The following is a 16,869-nucleotide window of genomic DNA, read 5'->3' on the forward strand; positions in this document are numbered from 1 at the left end:
CCTAGTGACAATCAGCACCTGACGCACACACATACATGCACATACCTATGTATTGTAAGAAATTATAGTCTGCCTCGACCCAGCTTCCACTCCAAATTGTGTATTAAACTATGCTCCTTTCTCTACAAAGAGCTTAATTATCATATAGATAGTTCTTTCCGATCTTAATCATATGTAAATAGTACCTCTGAGTGGATGTGATGCTTCTTTTGGGCCAAGAGCATCAAAGCGGGGACTGTAAGAAATTATAGTCTGCCTCGACCCAGCTTCCACTCCAAATTGTGTATTAAACTATGCTCCTTTCTCTACAAAGAGCTTAATTATCATATAGATAGTTCTTTCCGATCTTAATCATATGTAAATAGTACCTCCGGAGCGATAATTTGTCACTTATAGCGTGGGAGCAGCAGCAGGCCGTCAAGAACCATCTGCTGACCAAAAGGGTACATGAAATAACTGCTCTGGATTCTGTTTAATCTTATCACCTTAACATTTGGTTGTTCCCACTTGAGTCTACCGAAGATGTGGGAACGGAAGGCTATCACTTTCATTGTCATCCGCAATTTACATTTAAAACGAAACTTAATTTACATGTTGAGCGGGAAGATGAACGTAATACAGTATAAAATGATTGAGCTTAGGATATTCGGGGTTCATTCTGACTCCGCTGAATCCGAAGTGCTGCCTGTACTTTGTCACTACTATTCTGTAATAAAAGTTATTCTTCATCAAGATCTTCGACGTCTTCACTTTTTCTTACATATGTATTTCATTTGTGAAGCTTTTTTATTTGAGAGAGCATTCGATCGAACACATATTTGTGGTGCAAGAGAGTTCACTGCTATTTTTATTTTTATTACATTTTTGAATTTCCTGAATTCTTAGAATTCTGCAGAGTTATGGCATCATTACATAGCAGCCAAAACAGCTTTCTTTTGCCTCTTTCTGCAAGAAATTCCTCTGGCAGAGATCACTTTAAGCCATAAGCAGAATGCAAGTGCAGAATTGCTGCATTTCTCCAGCTCAGCATTTCATAACTATTTATTTGTCTTTGAACAGCGCTGCATTTTTAAGTCTTCATTTTCCATCAGCTCATTCTAGGTCTGAGGGGACCAGAGCCACATCCACTATGAAACATTATTGCATTGATTGGTATAAATATGAAGATGCAGTTTTTAATAAAAATGTGTGTGTGTGTGTGTGTGTGTGTGTTAAGAGATAAAGAAAGAGAGAGAGAGCGAGGCATTAGAGTATTTATAGGGCCTCTGGTTCCTCTAGGTCTGATGTTTGTGTTGATGGAGTGGGTGTTTTTTTGGTCAGGTAGGCATTAGGGCCGCTCTCAGCAGGATCCCAATGTGTGCTGCATTGCAGTGAAAAGCAAAGAGCAGACATTAGGACTCAGTGTTTGTGTTTGTGAGAGAGTGTGTCGTGCTCCCTTGACAATAATACATCTTAATCAGGGCACACAGTGCTGCTCTTTGCCCCTTACCTTCTGGCTGATATACTTCCCTACAGTACTTACCATTGCAGAGTATGGCACACATATTTATTTTTATAGTATTTACTGTACTTAAACATTCACTGTGACATATAGTTAAAGACAAAAGACAAACAAAAAGTGATAATAGCAGATTTGAATAATGCTCATTAGCAAACATCCTGTATTTTCTTATGAAGAGATTTAAAATATAAATACACTTATCAGACATTACCTGATTCTTGATGTTTAATGAACCGTTCACATAGAAATTAAGATTCTGTCATTATTTACTCATTCTCATGATATTCTAAACCTGTATGATTGCCTTCACAAAAGAAGATATTCTGAAAAACAGCTGGTTTTGTCCCTACAATGAAAGTCACTGAGGACAAACGGGGTCAGTAAGTTTTTTTTTTTATATCTTCTTCTTTTTTTAAGAAAGAAATTACTTTTATGTTTTTAACATGCATGAAAAGTATTAGGATTTCCACAAAAATATTAAACAGCACAACTGTTTTCAATATTGATAATAATTAGAAATGTTTCTTGAGCACCAAATCAGCATATTAGAATGATTTCTGAAGGATCATGTGACTGAAAACTGAAGAACAGAAGAAAGTCATACAGGTTTATGAAGACATGAGGGTGAGTAAATGATTTTAATTTTGGTGTGAACTATCCTTTTAAGTTACATTTAAACATTAATGTCAAGAATTTGATTTCTGGTTTCCTGACATGGGGCACTTAATGTTAATACAACAGTCAAAATAAGAAACCAATTAAAAGTGTTTTACATAAAGAAGACTTTATTGTTTTTACATACATCTCTCTATAATATTTATAGATTCAATAATACCAGTATGTCAAAAATAATAATTATAGTTATCATATATTTAAAAAAACTAAGCCTTAAACTGCTCTTTACTTTTTAAAAACATAAAGGTTTTATATATGAATATTTGTTCTGTTTCATAATCTGTCAACAAAAATAAAAAAAATCACAGGTTAATGAGCTTATCAAGTAACTTCTGCTGTTTTTAATACTGACGGAATACAGGAGGATTGATGGTTTGCGAGATGTGTTACGTTCAGTGAGGGAACAAATATAAGCAGTGAAGTCCTCTCAAATGAAACGCAACATTACCCGGAACAAATGAGTGAGTGGTTTGTACTGTCAGCCAGAAGATGTTCAGTTAAATACCTGGTAAGAAGAGAGGCATGATGGTCTATGTAGTCCAGTGGGATGACAAGTCTCTGAGTTTTACCTCTCAGTTATGGTCCAAAAACAGAGAATATGAGGACAAGCAGATCTGAACTCTAAAAGAGCCACAGGGTTGAAAAAAATATATATATTTTTTGTTTGTTTGTTTTTTCGGTGAACCATAAAATGGGTTTTGCAATTTCACAAAGCATTGAAATGGTCAAGATATGAGCTTTGCGAATGGGCTGCTTGATTTCAGCAGCAGTGAGGGCAGAAATACCAGACGCGAGAGGACTCAACACAATGGAAGCCTAAATCGTCTGGCTACACATGTCTTAGGTGCAGCAGCAGTAGCTTTCTATGTGCTTCTTTTACATCACACAACACTGCATCTACGAACAGATTGGTAATGGGATATTGAGAGACAGGAGGGGTGTTTTAGGACACCTCCCACTTTAACTTTTGACTTTAGCGACTATAGATAGTTAAGTGTTTAACTACCGTACTTTACACATGGCCATAGTCAACGTAGTACATAAACTGTTTTCACACAGGTCCTAATAAAGCCAGGCAGTGATTGATACGACATGATGTCATTATCATTCAGATTTCAGCTAAAATGTGAAACTTGTGAGCCACTGACATTCAGTATTGCTCTTTACCTTCGAACTGCTTAAGAAATGCCCTTGTTCTTAGAGGCAAAATTTTGGCACACTGCAAAAAAACAAACAAAAAAAGTTGTAAAAATAGTTTTCAGTAAAAATATCTAGACATCCTTAAATAAGCAAAACTGCATAAGAGATGTTATGAGAGATTATATATAGAATTGTCCCCCTATAATCTCTTATATTATCTATTAAAGCAAGTTTTATAATATCTTATGCAATTTAGCATAATTTTATATATTATGTATATTAATATTTCATGTTAGCATTGTATATTTTGTTGTTTTAAGCATAAAGGTTGCATGAGGTTTATGCTTAAAACAAAAAAAAAAATACAAATTGAGTACGCAAAATGTAATAAGTAAGCATATTTTCTGAAAACTCTCTTAATAACTCTTATCCTTAATATCTTATGCAGTTTTGCTTTGTGAGTAAATGCATCTTGTTTATAGGATGTTTAGATAGCTTTTTTTTACTGGAAAACAGTACAAAATAATCAAGAAAAAATGTTGTTGTTTTTTTTTTTACAGTGTGGCTTGATTGTGTGTTTTGCGGCGACTGTAAACAAAATGGGTAAAAACCTTTCATTCCCAATTTCAAACTTTTTTTTTCATCTGCTTCCGTTCAAAGGAGGTAGGTCTATTTTGTTGGCAAAAAAAGAGATGATTAAATCTCCCATTTGAGAAATCCTTTTGGCAAATGTGTTATTTCCAGCTGTTTGAATCCTAACGAAATCCTCCTTTAAGCCTCGGTTTGCAGGGCTGTAAGTTGTATTGGGAGACCAACAGGAACCAGTGTGGTGAGGCAGGGGGACGAGAGACACTGACTGCTGCAAAAACGTTTTTGTCCTTCACTCCTCGTCTTCCATTTCTGTCAGTGCAAGTTAAATGAAAGCAACAGGGATCCTCTTTCATAGCCAGGGTTCCACGACTGGATCCAGTCAAGGCAATGGTCAGGAGGCATCAAAACTGTGGGGAGAAATAAGCATTTGATTAGGACTGAATATGAAAAACTTTTTTATGTAAATATTTCTACTGAACCTATAGATTCAAGTCTTCAGAAATGGGTAGCATGTAGTGTTTTAGTATGCATGCGTGCATGCGTGTGTGTGTGTGTGTGTGTGTGTGTGTGTGTGAAAACTGATTTGTATTCAGCAAAATTAAGAGGGCAAATCATTCTAATGCTATCCTGCAGGTTGAAATATTCTGAAATAAATCTGTGGCATCATTAAATAGTAACTTCTCTGCTAGTTTCTGTTACATCTTTACTGTTACTTTTGATTAATTTAATTCATTGTTGCTGAAAAAAGTATTAATTTGTCAAAAAAAAAAACTTACTGACCCCAAACTTTTGAATGTTAGTGTACTACACTCACCTAACAAACAAAACGCAAATATAACCGTATGAAATATTGGCATGCTAATCCTCTTTTGAGTTGTTTTATGCATAAATAGCATGCATACTGTACAGACATGCACTGTACAGATGTGAGCCTTACCTGTCCCAAAGCTTGACACTTCTACAGGAGCTGGTGCAACAGCCAGCCGATATCAGAGCTGCAGAGGAAAATAATATATTGAGCATACATTTTAGATGGTTAATTTAACATTGATGGTACTATTAGCAAAACAATAGCTCTTCTAATAACATTATATGAATATAAAGCTTTCCAGGCTACACAGAGTTCCTCAGAAAAATAGTGGGCTGACTCACTGACTCACTGATAATGGTAATTATTCACTTGTTTATAGAGCAGCTAATTAAGCCAAAGTACTGTTTTATACTGCCTTTTTGTGTAAAAGTCCTGAGACAACCTATAATTTGTAGTTATATCTTGTCTTTACATTTGTTCTGTTTGGTAAAATGGCAGCGGAAAGACATTTATTGTAAAAGGGAAAATACAATGCTTCAATGTGGCAAATGAGGTTAGCAGCACTGTCACAGCTCTGCACAATAAACCTGGCTGAGTAATAGTGATCATTCTTTTGAATCAGATCTTTTTGATGAATTGTTTGAACCAGTTCACAAAAACTGTTCTTAACGATTCATGCATAAATCAGACTGAAAATGAATCAAACTGGAATTTTTATTTAAAGCTTTTAGAAATAAAATGTGCGGAAACTTCTTTTTCCAAATTTGCATCGAGTTCAGTTTTTGTATTTCCTTTGTGTTTTGATACATTTTGAGAAATATAGTGTGAGCACTGTTGTAGAAATATTTCTCTGTCCTGTCTTTGCATATATTCTGTTATGTGCAGTGCCATTTTAGTATTATTTATATACTATGATACTATTTATTAATATTTTGTATCAGATTTTATTTTTGCATTTTCAGTTTTAATTTTAATTTTAAAGTTTTAGTAATTTTGTTATGTGCTTTTGTCATTTTTATTAGTTTTTGTTTAATGTTTTTAGCTTTACTTTCATTTCAGTTTTACTTTTAGAACTTCAGCTTTTCATATAATTTTTGTATTTTATTTTATTTCAGCTTTATTTCAATTGATGAAAACCATTTTAAATATATAGGTTTAGTTAACAATAACAAAACAAATAAATGAACACTTTATTTTGTTTCTCTTCCTTGAAAAGGAAGTGAATGTGCTAAAACAATGAGGTTAATCATGAATTACTATTGACATTTAATTACTGAATGCTTTGACAGCCCTATAGTTTCCATTGATCGGTTATTTTGATAAACAGCCTTTTGATAAACAAGATATTGATTTAGTATTGATGCTAAGGTTTCAGAGGCTGGTATATTACCAAAGCCAAAGTTTGAAATTGATCCACTCCTATAGCTTCAAGTCACTTTGAATAAAAGCATTAGCTGGATGCATAGATGTATACATACAGTATAGCCACATTAATTGTGGATGCATTTGATAGCCATATTGTTGAAGAATAAATAAGGATGCCAAATGATAAAAGACAGCCTGCATGTTTTTGTCTTGTTAACACTGCTGTTTACAAGTGCACATGCACACACCAAGAGAGGGGGTAAAAATAAAGGGGGAGAGAAAGAGAACCGGCTTGTGAGAGAGAAAAGCCTGCTCTATTCTGTGTTACGTACAGTGTGATTGCACCAGCAGGAGGTGTGACCCTGAGTGTCTGCTGATGAAGAGTACCTTCTGTCTAAGTCAAGTGTCACTTCTGCAGCCACTCTGTAATGGAAGGACTCTCTCTCTGTCCCTCATGTGCTCATTCACACACACACACACACACACACAAAGCTTTAAAGGGATAGTTCACCCAAAAATTCTAATTGTGTCATCATTTACTCACACTTATGTTGTTGCAAACCTGTATGAATTTATTTCTTTTGCTGAACACACAAGAAGATATGTTGAAGAATGTGGGTAACAACAGTCCCAATGGACTTCCATGTTATTTTTTATTTTCCATGTTATGGAAGTCAGTGGCTACCAGCAACATTTCTTCACATTCTTCAAAATATCTTCCTTTGTGTTCAACAGAGGAAATAAACTCATACAGGCTTGGGACAACTTAAGGGTTGAGTAAATGATGACCAAATTAATTTTTTTGGGTAAGCCACTATTCCTTAAAGCATCCTTGTGAACTCCTTATTCACATACAGACTACACACATAGAAAGAGGTTAAGAGCTTCGTCAGAGTCAAACCAAAAGCTATTTGTTTCTCTATTGATTTACTTAGCTTAAGGCTTATTACAGTAATACTTCACTTAAGCCCAGGAGACATACCTCCAGGGAAACAATGCACACACTTCAATCTCATCTATCCTTACATTGTTCTATCTAGCATTCTATCGTTCTGTTATTCATTCGTTTTAACTTTGAGTATTCTTTGTGATAAAGTGGGTTAATATAATTTATTTTTTCAAGTGTTACAATTGCCCCATGATGTGGCTGGTAATTCTCATTGTTCTAATGTTTTTATATAAAGACTGCAGTTAGATTTGTAGTAATCTGTAAATTATGATGGAAAATGTATACTGATCTTCGCTGCTGAATATCTCCTTACATTTGTCCTTGAGCATTTTTGCTTTTTGAACATTGAATACTTTGAATACTGAATAAAAGGGTGACATGACCACTAAGGGCCCATTTAAATTTTAAGCAGAGCTTTGTTTTTTGTTTTAATGTTTATTTGAAGAAAAAGCCAGGCCAGTTTTGTATATCTTAACAACGTCGTTTGCACTGCGCTCTTGCGTTACTTGATCTTTTTATTTTGGTGCGTCAATCTGTTGAGTTACTTAGTATAGGAAATTATGATCCGCACTCACGAGAACAATCTTCTTTTTTCTTTTCTTTTACATTCATTACTGATGGGAAAAGACACAAACATTTCGGCTCAAAGTCTTCCTTTTTGTATATCTGCCTTAAAACCATGTATTATACAGTAGCCTATATTGCTTTGCTAGGTAGCCATAATCATAAACATTAAATCATTTCCAAGCCTGTAGTGAGAATCAATAAGCATAATCAAATCAATGAGCTACCATTGCCTCAAAAATACAGCTTTCAATTCAATAAAATTTTATAGACCTTTTATAAAAAAAATACCGAAATAACATTTTTTCTGTGTGATCCTCTTCTAGAACATTGAGAACTACAAATAACTAAAATAAGTATGTGTTTTGGGAACAAACTTGGAAAGTGAATTATTTTACTGCAGAAAGATGCTATGTGCCCAAATTATGCCTAAACTGAGTACTGTTAGTCAAAAACTCTCATTTGATGAAAATACCTGATCTATTTAAAGCCTAACAGTTGGCAGCGGTTCATCAGTGTAAAGTAATAACATTATAATGGTGCAGAAGGGAGCAGAACAGCGGTACAAGCGATGAACGAAGGTGCTTAAACCTCTGACCCGCTTCTGTATGTTGCATTTATCAATCTTTAATAAACACCCCTGAGTTCAAACTGTCTCTGCCCTCTGCAGCTTCAAATGACTGCAATAAATTGTACACTCACAAACACATAAACCTACCCTGCCCTGAGAGAGACACACACAAATTCTGGTAGAGATGTTTTATGGTGCAAATGTTATTTGTGAATGTAAAACATTATGTCTACAATAAGCGCAGTGGCTTGAAGCTGTTAAGGGTCTCAAGAAAGAAAAAAGTCCATAAAACATGTAAGCACATACTGCAGTTCAATGTGTTTGGAGTACAACCTTTTCCTCAAGCAGCAATAAGTTCCTTTTTATTGACAGAACTGTCTTTTTTAGCTTGTTTGTGACCTTGTTCTTCAGTTAAGGCATTAAGATGCAAACATAAACTAAAATGTGTTCTCAGGGATGGTGCTTGCATATAAAATATATTTGCATTCCCTGAAGGAAATACTAGTACTTTTAAGACAGTGAAAAAATAATTATTTCATTGTATTTTAATAATTTATATATTTATGTTTAAGTTTAAGTCTTTGATTCTGCATAAATTAAATGCCACATCAGAGCAGCTTAAAATCCAGCCGTTGTCTTGAGCTCCATGAGAATCAACACTTCTTTGACACAAATCAAAATCAGGTTGAGTCTGAATTCAGTAAACAAATATAACATCCACGATGATTTATTTTGGATTATATCCATATTTTGTCCAGAAGCTACGTTTTAAATTTTAAATGCCTAATGATGGATTTGTTTCTTACAGACATGCAGCTTTTAGCTTCACAAGATTTTTTTAACCGATGGACTGGATTACGTGTGAATTATTGTGATGATTTTTATCAGCTGTTTTATCACCCATTAACCCATTGTTTGATTTGGTGGACCCCTTTGAGTACCACTGTGCACAAGACCTATTATCTACAAAACTAAGTTTGAATACAGTTAAGTGGTCTGTGCTGAATTATTTGCAGAAAATAATAGAGAAGATAAAGAAGAATACACAGGAATAAGAGGAATTTCAATACAATGGCGCAGTAATGAGCAGTGCAGTGTTGTTCTGGGAATGTATTGGAAGTGTCTGAGCAGCACTGCGGTAGACTCTTCATTAACATGGGAGGAGCAGGTGTGCTCCAGCAGGAGATGCAGACAGGACACTGATACTCACTTTCAGACTCCATGTGCCCGTTTGCACTTGTGTGCATCTGCTGTATGTATATGCATATTAAAGTGATGAGGAGACAAGAGGCTGATTCAGTGATGTATGTTATCAGCTACCTGTATAACCAACCCACTTCTCTGACTCTGCTTCTTTCTCTTTCTTCCTCTTGTTTTTCCCTTCATCTCTGCTGTAATCAGTCAGTATAGGGCTTCTCTACAGTCCTTCACAAGGTCATCTGGGCCTCTCATTAAACAGTCCCATCAGCCATCTCTCTAACTCTCTCATCATCTGTGCTAGTTCACACTGCTGTCTGGTCAGAATGAGAACAGAATGAATATTCCTGTGAAATGCAATGTAGCAAACACAAATCAATACCTCTCAGTCTCTTAGAAAGAAGCATGGGACATGCCTGCTCCAATTTCAGGCTGACATGTATATATTTTCTCACATTTATATGTTGACAGCGTAAGATGTGATAGTCTAGTGGCATAGTTTTTGTTTAGCATGGTTCAAATCCAGAAATTTTTAAACATGAATACTAGTGACCACCATGTATTTTAATTGTATGAAAATTAACATCATTGACAGTTGAATTTTGAGCTAGATCAGAGATAATTAATATCCAATTATCCAATATAGATTTATCATTTCTTCAGAGTCATACTGGTTGGACTCCAGGCTTATGCTCTCTGCTGCCATAGAAAAGCCTAAACCTTTCAGATCAGTGAATGGAAGCAGAGCAGAGGGTGTCAGAAAGGATAAAGTAGCCTTGTGAGTCAATAAGCATACAGCAACAATATGTTTTGCATCAGTCCACTGGACCTTTGGCCTGTTTGTTAGTGGTTGAATGGAGAGATGATAAAACAGAAGCGAAAAGAGAAGCGACTGTCTTTGATGTCCTCTGAGCAGACACGCTATTCTGTTGTTCAAAGAACTCTCTCTCGCTTTCATACACACATACACACACACGCAGCCACTTTTTATGTAGAGACTATTCAGCAATTACAAGGAGACAGCTCAGACAATATGACTACATCTAAATTTATCAACAGTTTCTCAGCATATTATGTGCAGTATCGTTATCGAGCAGAGAAACTGTAATCCAAAAAATAGCCCAAGGTGACTTTCAGGATACATTTATCAATATATTAAGGGCCGTTACTTGAATTCAAGGGGCCCAGGGCCAAATTTCATGGATGAAGGGCGACAAAACTGATTCAGTTATTCCTAGTATTTTTACATGTTTGAAGTGCACATTCAGATTATTGATGCATCAATAAGTGCATCACAAAGCTCGCTGCTCTAGCTATATCGGTGTGTATTAAACTCCAGCAGTGTTGTAAGAACTGAAATCTGTATTTTAGTGATCCAGTGTTCCAGGTTAGAAATTTTATATGCTAATAATTACAGTTTAATGTGATTTGCAATATTATTCCTTTTTATGGCTGCCAGTTACCAGATTTAAGTGTTACAATATTTCACATTTATTTAATTTGTATTCTCATTGTTATTTATATTTCTGCAGACTATTTTCTGACATTTTGAGCCTATAAAAGAGGTCCTCGGTTTAAAACCACAAATCGTAGACTACACTGTAATACTTAGTGGACAAGGGTTGTTTTTATGTCAGCTGCAATGGAAACAGTCAGGAGTTCAGAATCAGGTTTGAGGAGCACATAAATATTAATGCTCTAAACGTTTTAAAACAAAACATAATGGTAGGGGATTTATTTCAAAGTGAAAAGCTAATGAGACGAGGAGGAATAGCCCGTTGGCCTACTTAACAGGATGTTCTGGGAGAAAACCTGATCGCTATCTTAAACGCACTATGCTCCCTGCTGCTCTTATGAGGAATGAATGACAATGAGGCATAACTTCCCACCTCTCCCGGGATCCTCAAGTCATCCTATATTCCCCACTGGACAAGGTCAACCCTTAATGAGCTTTTTTGCAAATAAATCTGAAATCCGGACCCCGCTGACCTCACCAATTTCCTACAGGCAAAAGAGGACTATTTTTGTAAGTGCATCTGCGTGACTGTTTTTTTATATCGTGATGCCCTCCGCACCGTGTTTGTGCCATCGTGGAGTATGAAACAATGGGAAGACATCAAGGAAATCAGGTCAGTTAAGATATTAAATCACAATTTGGGAAAAAAAAGGGGAGCTCAAATACGCAATGTACTTTCCCTCAGGGTAAATTATACAATAATCACTATTCAGAGTGAAGACAGTCTGTCTCTGCAGCACACAGGAACACACTCTCCTAACAAGCACAGGAGAGAGTCTTCCCTGAGGAGAACCTTTTCTCATAGGTGTACAAAACCCTTATTACAAAGGAGATAAGGAATAGAATTCCCTTAGATGGCAAACAGTTTAAAACTGCGGTTTAAATGGGTGAAATGCACGTCCTAATAAGAGAATGAACATATATTCTGACATATACATGCTCACACACTGGAGGAGGGTGGGCTGCTCTACTGACCCAGCTTCTAGAAGCAATTTCGCTGAAGCACCAGTGTTCATCCCAAAACACAGCAGTGCTTCAGATTTTCCATAAATGCTATGTGTGTCCCCAATAGAGCTTAAGCACATGCTGTACTTTAAAAAAAATGACACCTCAGATAATGAAAACCTGAGTCTCTTCATCACTCGAAACCATGTGCACAAACTAAAAACACCCAAGAGGACATCTTTCTCCGTACATGTTCAAGTGCTACATTTTCACAATGGCTGTTATGATTATTTTGAAATCAAGTGGAAGCCATTTTAAAAAAAGCTTCTCAGGGCTTTCGTGGGGAGAATTTTGAACATATATTAGCTAATCTTATCTGTTGAGCAAAGATGGGTAATAATCAGGCTATATTATGTGGATTGTTCTCTAATTTACACATCAGTCAAAAATGTTCACTCAGACCATTTTGTGAACTGCTTCAAGCAATTTACTGAAAAGTCTGACTCAAAAATTATTCTGAAGACAGTAGTACACAAGTCATATGGACCACTTTTTTTTATATCTATGGTGTTTTAATGCTTGAATGCTCCAGTCAACAGTTCAATTCAACCTTCGCGGGGAGTTCGATTGACAGGCGATCTGACCAATCATAACGCCGAATCCGTCAGACAAACAAAACAGACAGGAGAGTAGATTAACGACAGTGGCCTTGAACTTGAAAAATGGTGTGTATTGACGTCTTTCTGTGGTTGAAACAAGCTACCTACTGATGTTCATTTATGTTTATTTCGTGCTATAACTAGTAAAGATGATCACTACTGCGATCTGTCACTACACATTAAAGAGCCACAAAATGATATTTATTGTTTGAATTTCTTTAAAAAATGACACAAGTTGAGACTTTGTTTCATACCAAAAGTAACCTGCTCTGTCTTGTCTGTTGACGCGTTGTCAGTGTCCTCTTTGCTATGCGATGTACTTTTCATAATGTGTGGTGTGAGAGTGTCATGGCTTGTTGGACGTCGCAACAGTAACTAAGGGGTTTGCGAAGGTCAACTGCATGAAATATTTGTATTTGACAAAAATAGCGACAGCAACATGAGAGTGAGTAAACGATGACAGAATTTTCAATTGTGTATCTATTAAGCATGAAAAACATTTTGCCCGTGTGAATGGATTCTGCTGAGAGTGAGAGGAAGGGAGATGAGCAGCTTTTGTTGTGACCCTGGCATGTCTGTTTTAACTTAAAGATCTAAAGGTTGTGTGATTGACGTGTGCCGCTGGATTTAGCTGTACAGATGACATCATGTCCTCCATGTGATGACTCTGTAGCTTCCACAGACACACTCATGTCAACCCTATAAATAACCGCAAACAGCCTGAGTCTCTTGCCTCAGAGAAATTAGCCTTTTTCCAACTCACATGTAAAATGAGCGGGATGTCCAAATTATTAGTATTCAGGATACATTAGGAAAACAATACATGGATGACTAACTACATCCGCTGTCAGTGTTCAAATAGTGGTTTGTTGGTCTCCTAGTTTTTTTAAACTGGTCTGTTAAATGGTTTTAGTTTTGCATGTTTCAGCCTGGCTAGGCTGAAAGACCATCTAAGACCAGCAAAGCAACTTGATTTAAGTTGTTTTTATCAGCATGGTCAGGGAGTGAAGAGCCATTCGATTTGAAAAGTTGAATTCATTGTGGTTAAATTGTTCTTTCATTGTACTTGTTTATTATTGTTGTGGTTGTTGTCAACAATAGTGTGCCACAGGTCAAAAGACCATACCAATATAACAAATATGGCCATACCAACAGTCAAGAAGTAAATTCTGAATTTAATTAAGTACATACTCAGAAATTGTAAGAATTTGACATATCCATGTTCTTTTCTAAAACTTAGTGAGCCACCTACTGCCTCTTAACAATCAATAAACCTTGTAAGTGATAGACTTGGAAAGTATAGGAAGTAACATAACAGAATACTCAAAAAAACATAATACATAGCAAAATAGTGTAAAATAATCTATTCTTAATTACACTAAACTATTTTTCACAATTTTTTTTTTTAGAATTGAATGAAATATAAGTTCAATTTCTATTTGTGTCCTCTATGTGGCACACTCAATAAGTGCTGGATACCTGGGCCAGAAGGTTGGGGGTTTGAATCCTTTGTGTCGTGACATTATTTGTCAGTGCTGATGGCTTTGTCGTTAGTGCGCTAACATGTAGTGCAACTGCGCTTCCAGCGACCCGAGTTTGATTACCGACTCAAGGTCCTTTGCTGATGGGGGCAGTTGTGACTTAATGGTTAGAGTCAGACTTGAATTCCGAAGGTTGCGAGTTCGAGTACCGGCGCCTTATAATGTAGCGTCTATAGGCGCTCACTAGGTTTTGAAATTTAGTCTAAATTACCCATCAATACTTCTCACACAGCACTGTTTTGTATGTATATCTCCATCCATCCATCTTTTCCTCTGGTTCTGAAGATTGTAATTCCCTGATATGATGAAATTTTTATGAGCATAAATTGAAAAAGGGGTCATATAGTGTCATTTAGTCATTTAGCTGTATTTTCCAAACTCCATCAGCACATTATGAATTTCAAAATGCATGTCAGGTCATGCATTCAGATGATGTATAAAGAGAGCAGTAGCTCTGTTTATGCTGAAGGGAGTCCATAAATACCCACAGTTAGCTGCCTGCACACTGCCCTCCTCCCACAGAGAGCACTGCATGGTTTGAGATTCCTCCATGAGTATTACCTCTCTTATCTGCATAGAAATGTCATTAATTTTAATGGCCTTACCAATTACCTGGCTCTGTTGCCCAATTTCATTTTGTCTAAAGGTTATTTTATTGTCTGTGTGTGGATGGGGAGATGGAAAGCAAGGGTCTGTCTCTGAGCTGTGTGTTTCTGTGCTAGCCGGTCTCTTCCAGCTTCCATTGCTTCTATTACTGTCAACTGCATGTGTGTGCACTTGTGTAAATAGCTGTCCACTCGAAAAAGTAGTTGAATCACAGTGACTGATTTCATCTGAGTGGGTTTTCTAAAGATTGAAAATAAAGTGTAGCCTTGCCACACTGCAGTGTGCCAGGAGGAGAATCAAAAAAGAAAATACAGTTTACTTATATTGCACACATAATGCAGGATGGTTGTGTAGTATGACTCACAGGCTGAGGTAGACTACTGCATGTGCATCACAATGAGCACAGAGACCTTAAATAAGATGGAAAGACTTTAGGTTCAGTATTTTATTACACTAAAACCACACTCTGGCGTCAGTCCTGTGAAATATTTTTTGATTTTCATTTATTTCTGACTTTTTCTGACTTTCATTGTACATGTTTTATTGTCTAAGACATTTTTTTTAAATATCTTCTTTTGTGTTCCACAGAACAAAAGTCATACAGATTTGGAAAAATTGTCATAGCCTATCACTTTAAACCTTGTATGTCACGGTTGTTCTTATCATTTTATTGATCTAATCTGTGGTTCCGTTGTTTAATGTTAAGTTGAACATGTCCTCCATCAACCCAGTCAACCCGAAGGAAGAAAGGTTTAGCACAAGAGCTTCAGAAGGTTTAGCACTAAAGCTGGTCTTCTTTCACCATAGAAAGCATACACAGCATGCTGCTTTCTGAAGCTGATACATCAGTGTCCTACATCTTTTTCTGCCTATGCCTAGAAATGTGACCAGGCTGTAGGAGCCAAGAGCAAAAGTGCAGTGCATGCTTTCACCATGAAAAAGAGTTTCACCTCACTCCCTATCCCGCTGTCTCTGTTTCTCTCTCTCAGTCCATCTCTCACTTTTCACTTGTATAGCACAGCAGTCTATTCCTGCCCATATCACAATACACAATCCCTCCAGTCAGCAATAAACATAAACATTCATACTAAAACACATGCTAGATCACCGTGATAAAGTCCATATATTTCCTGAACTGACAGTGGCTAACTTCTTAAAAATACAGTGTGCAGTATTTCTACAAAATAAGCAGTTCAAGGTTTAACTAACAAACTGCTACAAATGCTAGTGTTAGCATGCCTGCTAAAAAGAATTATTACTCCAGGGTGGTTTAGAATCAGAATCAGAATCAGAATCAGAATGAGCTTTATTTCCAGGTATGTTTACACATACGAGGAATTTGTTTTCGTGACAGAAGCTTTATGCTGGTTAGTTTGGTGCTGACCAGCTTAAACTGGTTAGCCAAGGTAGCCTTCCATGTTTTTGGACTCAAAAAGCATCTTTCTCTCGTGACTGATATTCAAAAGTAGGTCTGTATTCAGACAGAATACATTTTTTCGATATAAATGGTAAATGTTTACTTTTTTAGAAGGGCTTACATTTTGCTCTGTCTGCTGTCTTTCAAATAACAGCTTTGGATGGTCACTTTAAATGACATTTATATGTCATTTATATGTCATGCTGCCTTAATGACAACTCTTACCTGGGCTTAAGCCCAGATCCCAAAGGCCCAGTGTTGCTGGAGATATGTATGAGATATTAAAATTGATCACCAGAATTTATAATGTGTTGCTGTGCTTTTGCTGTTATCGCTTAACTTTGAGTGTATGGCTGTGTGAAGGTGGGGATTTGTGGAGTTGGGCACTGAACGCTCTTTCCTGACTGCACTATTGTCACACCTCCTGACCATCAGTGTGAAAAGAGAGCTGCCGACACAGTGACACAGCCAGATACAATGAATGAGATTGAATGAGAGTAGAGTGGAACGGAGCTAATATACAGCTACACACACAGTGGATATTCAGCATGTATCTGACCATTCCTTGTCTTGTACCTAAAGAATTCATGCTAACACTGAAAACTGAAACGGTTCTATCTAGGGCTGGACGATATGGCCAAAATTGATATCACGATATATTTCTTAATTTCGGTCGATACGATATAATTCCGATATCGATATGAACACTATTTATCTGAAAAAGAAATCTTTTGTAACATTATAAATGCCTTTATCATCACTTTTGATCAATTTTAAGCATCCTTGCTAAATAAAAGTATAATTTCTATAATTTCTTTCCC

General features: G+C 36.4%; 1 protein-coding gene across 3 annotated transcripts in view; it reads right to left on the reverse strand.

Moving 5' to 3' along the window:
• Positions 1 to 3,902: 3,902 nt before the first annotated feature.
• Positions 3,903 to 16,869, reverse strand: part of LOC107716311 (coiled-coil domain-containing protein 85A-like) — a 26,397-nt gene continuing 13,430 nt past the window's right edge. For 2 of the 3 annotated variants that reach the window (XM_016522681.1, XM_016522682.1), the window contains 2 exons: positions 4,845 to 4,902; positions 3,903 to 4,314 (listed from right to left, as the gene is read on the reverse strand). In XM_016522681.1, the coding sequence (XP_016378167.1) occupies positions 4,299 to 4,314; positions 4,845 to 4,902 (74 nt within the window). In that variant the 3' untranslated portion in view covers positions 3,903 to 4,298. The remainder of the gene's footprint in view (positions 4,315 to 4,844; positions 4,903 to 16,869) is intronic. The other variant, XR_001637190.1, reaches the window with a different exon arrangement.

This window comes from Sinocyclocheilus rhinocerous, unplaced genomic scaffold (assembly GCF_001515625.1).
Source record: "Sinocyclocheilus rhinocerous isolate Xijiao unplaced genomic scaffold, SAMN03320098_v1.1 scaffold869, whole genome shotgun sequence".
NCBI lineage: Eukaryota > Metazoa > Chordata > Actinopteri > Cypriniformes > Cyprinidae > Sinocyclocheilus > Sinocyclocheilus rhinocerous.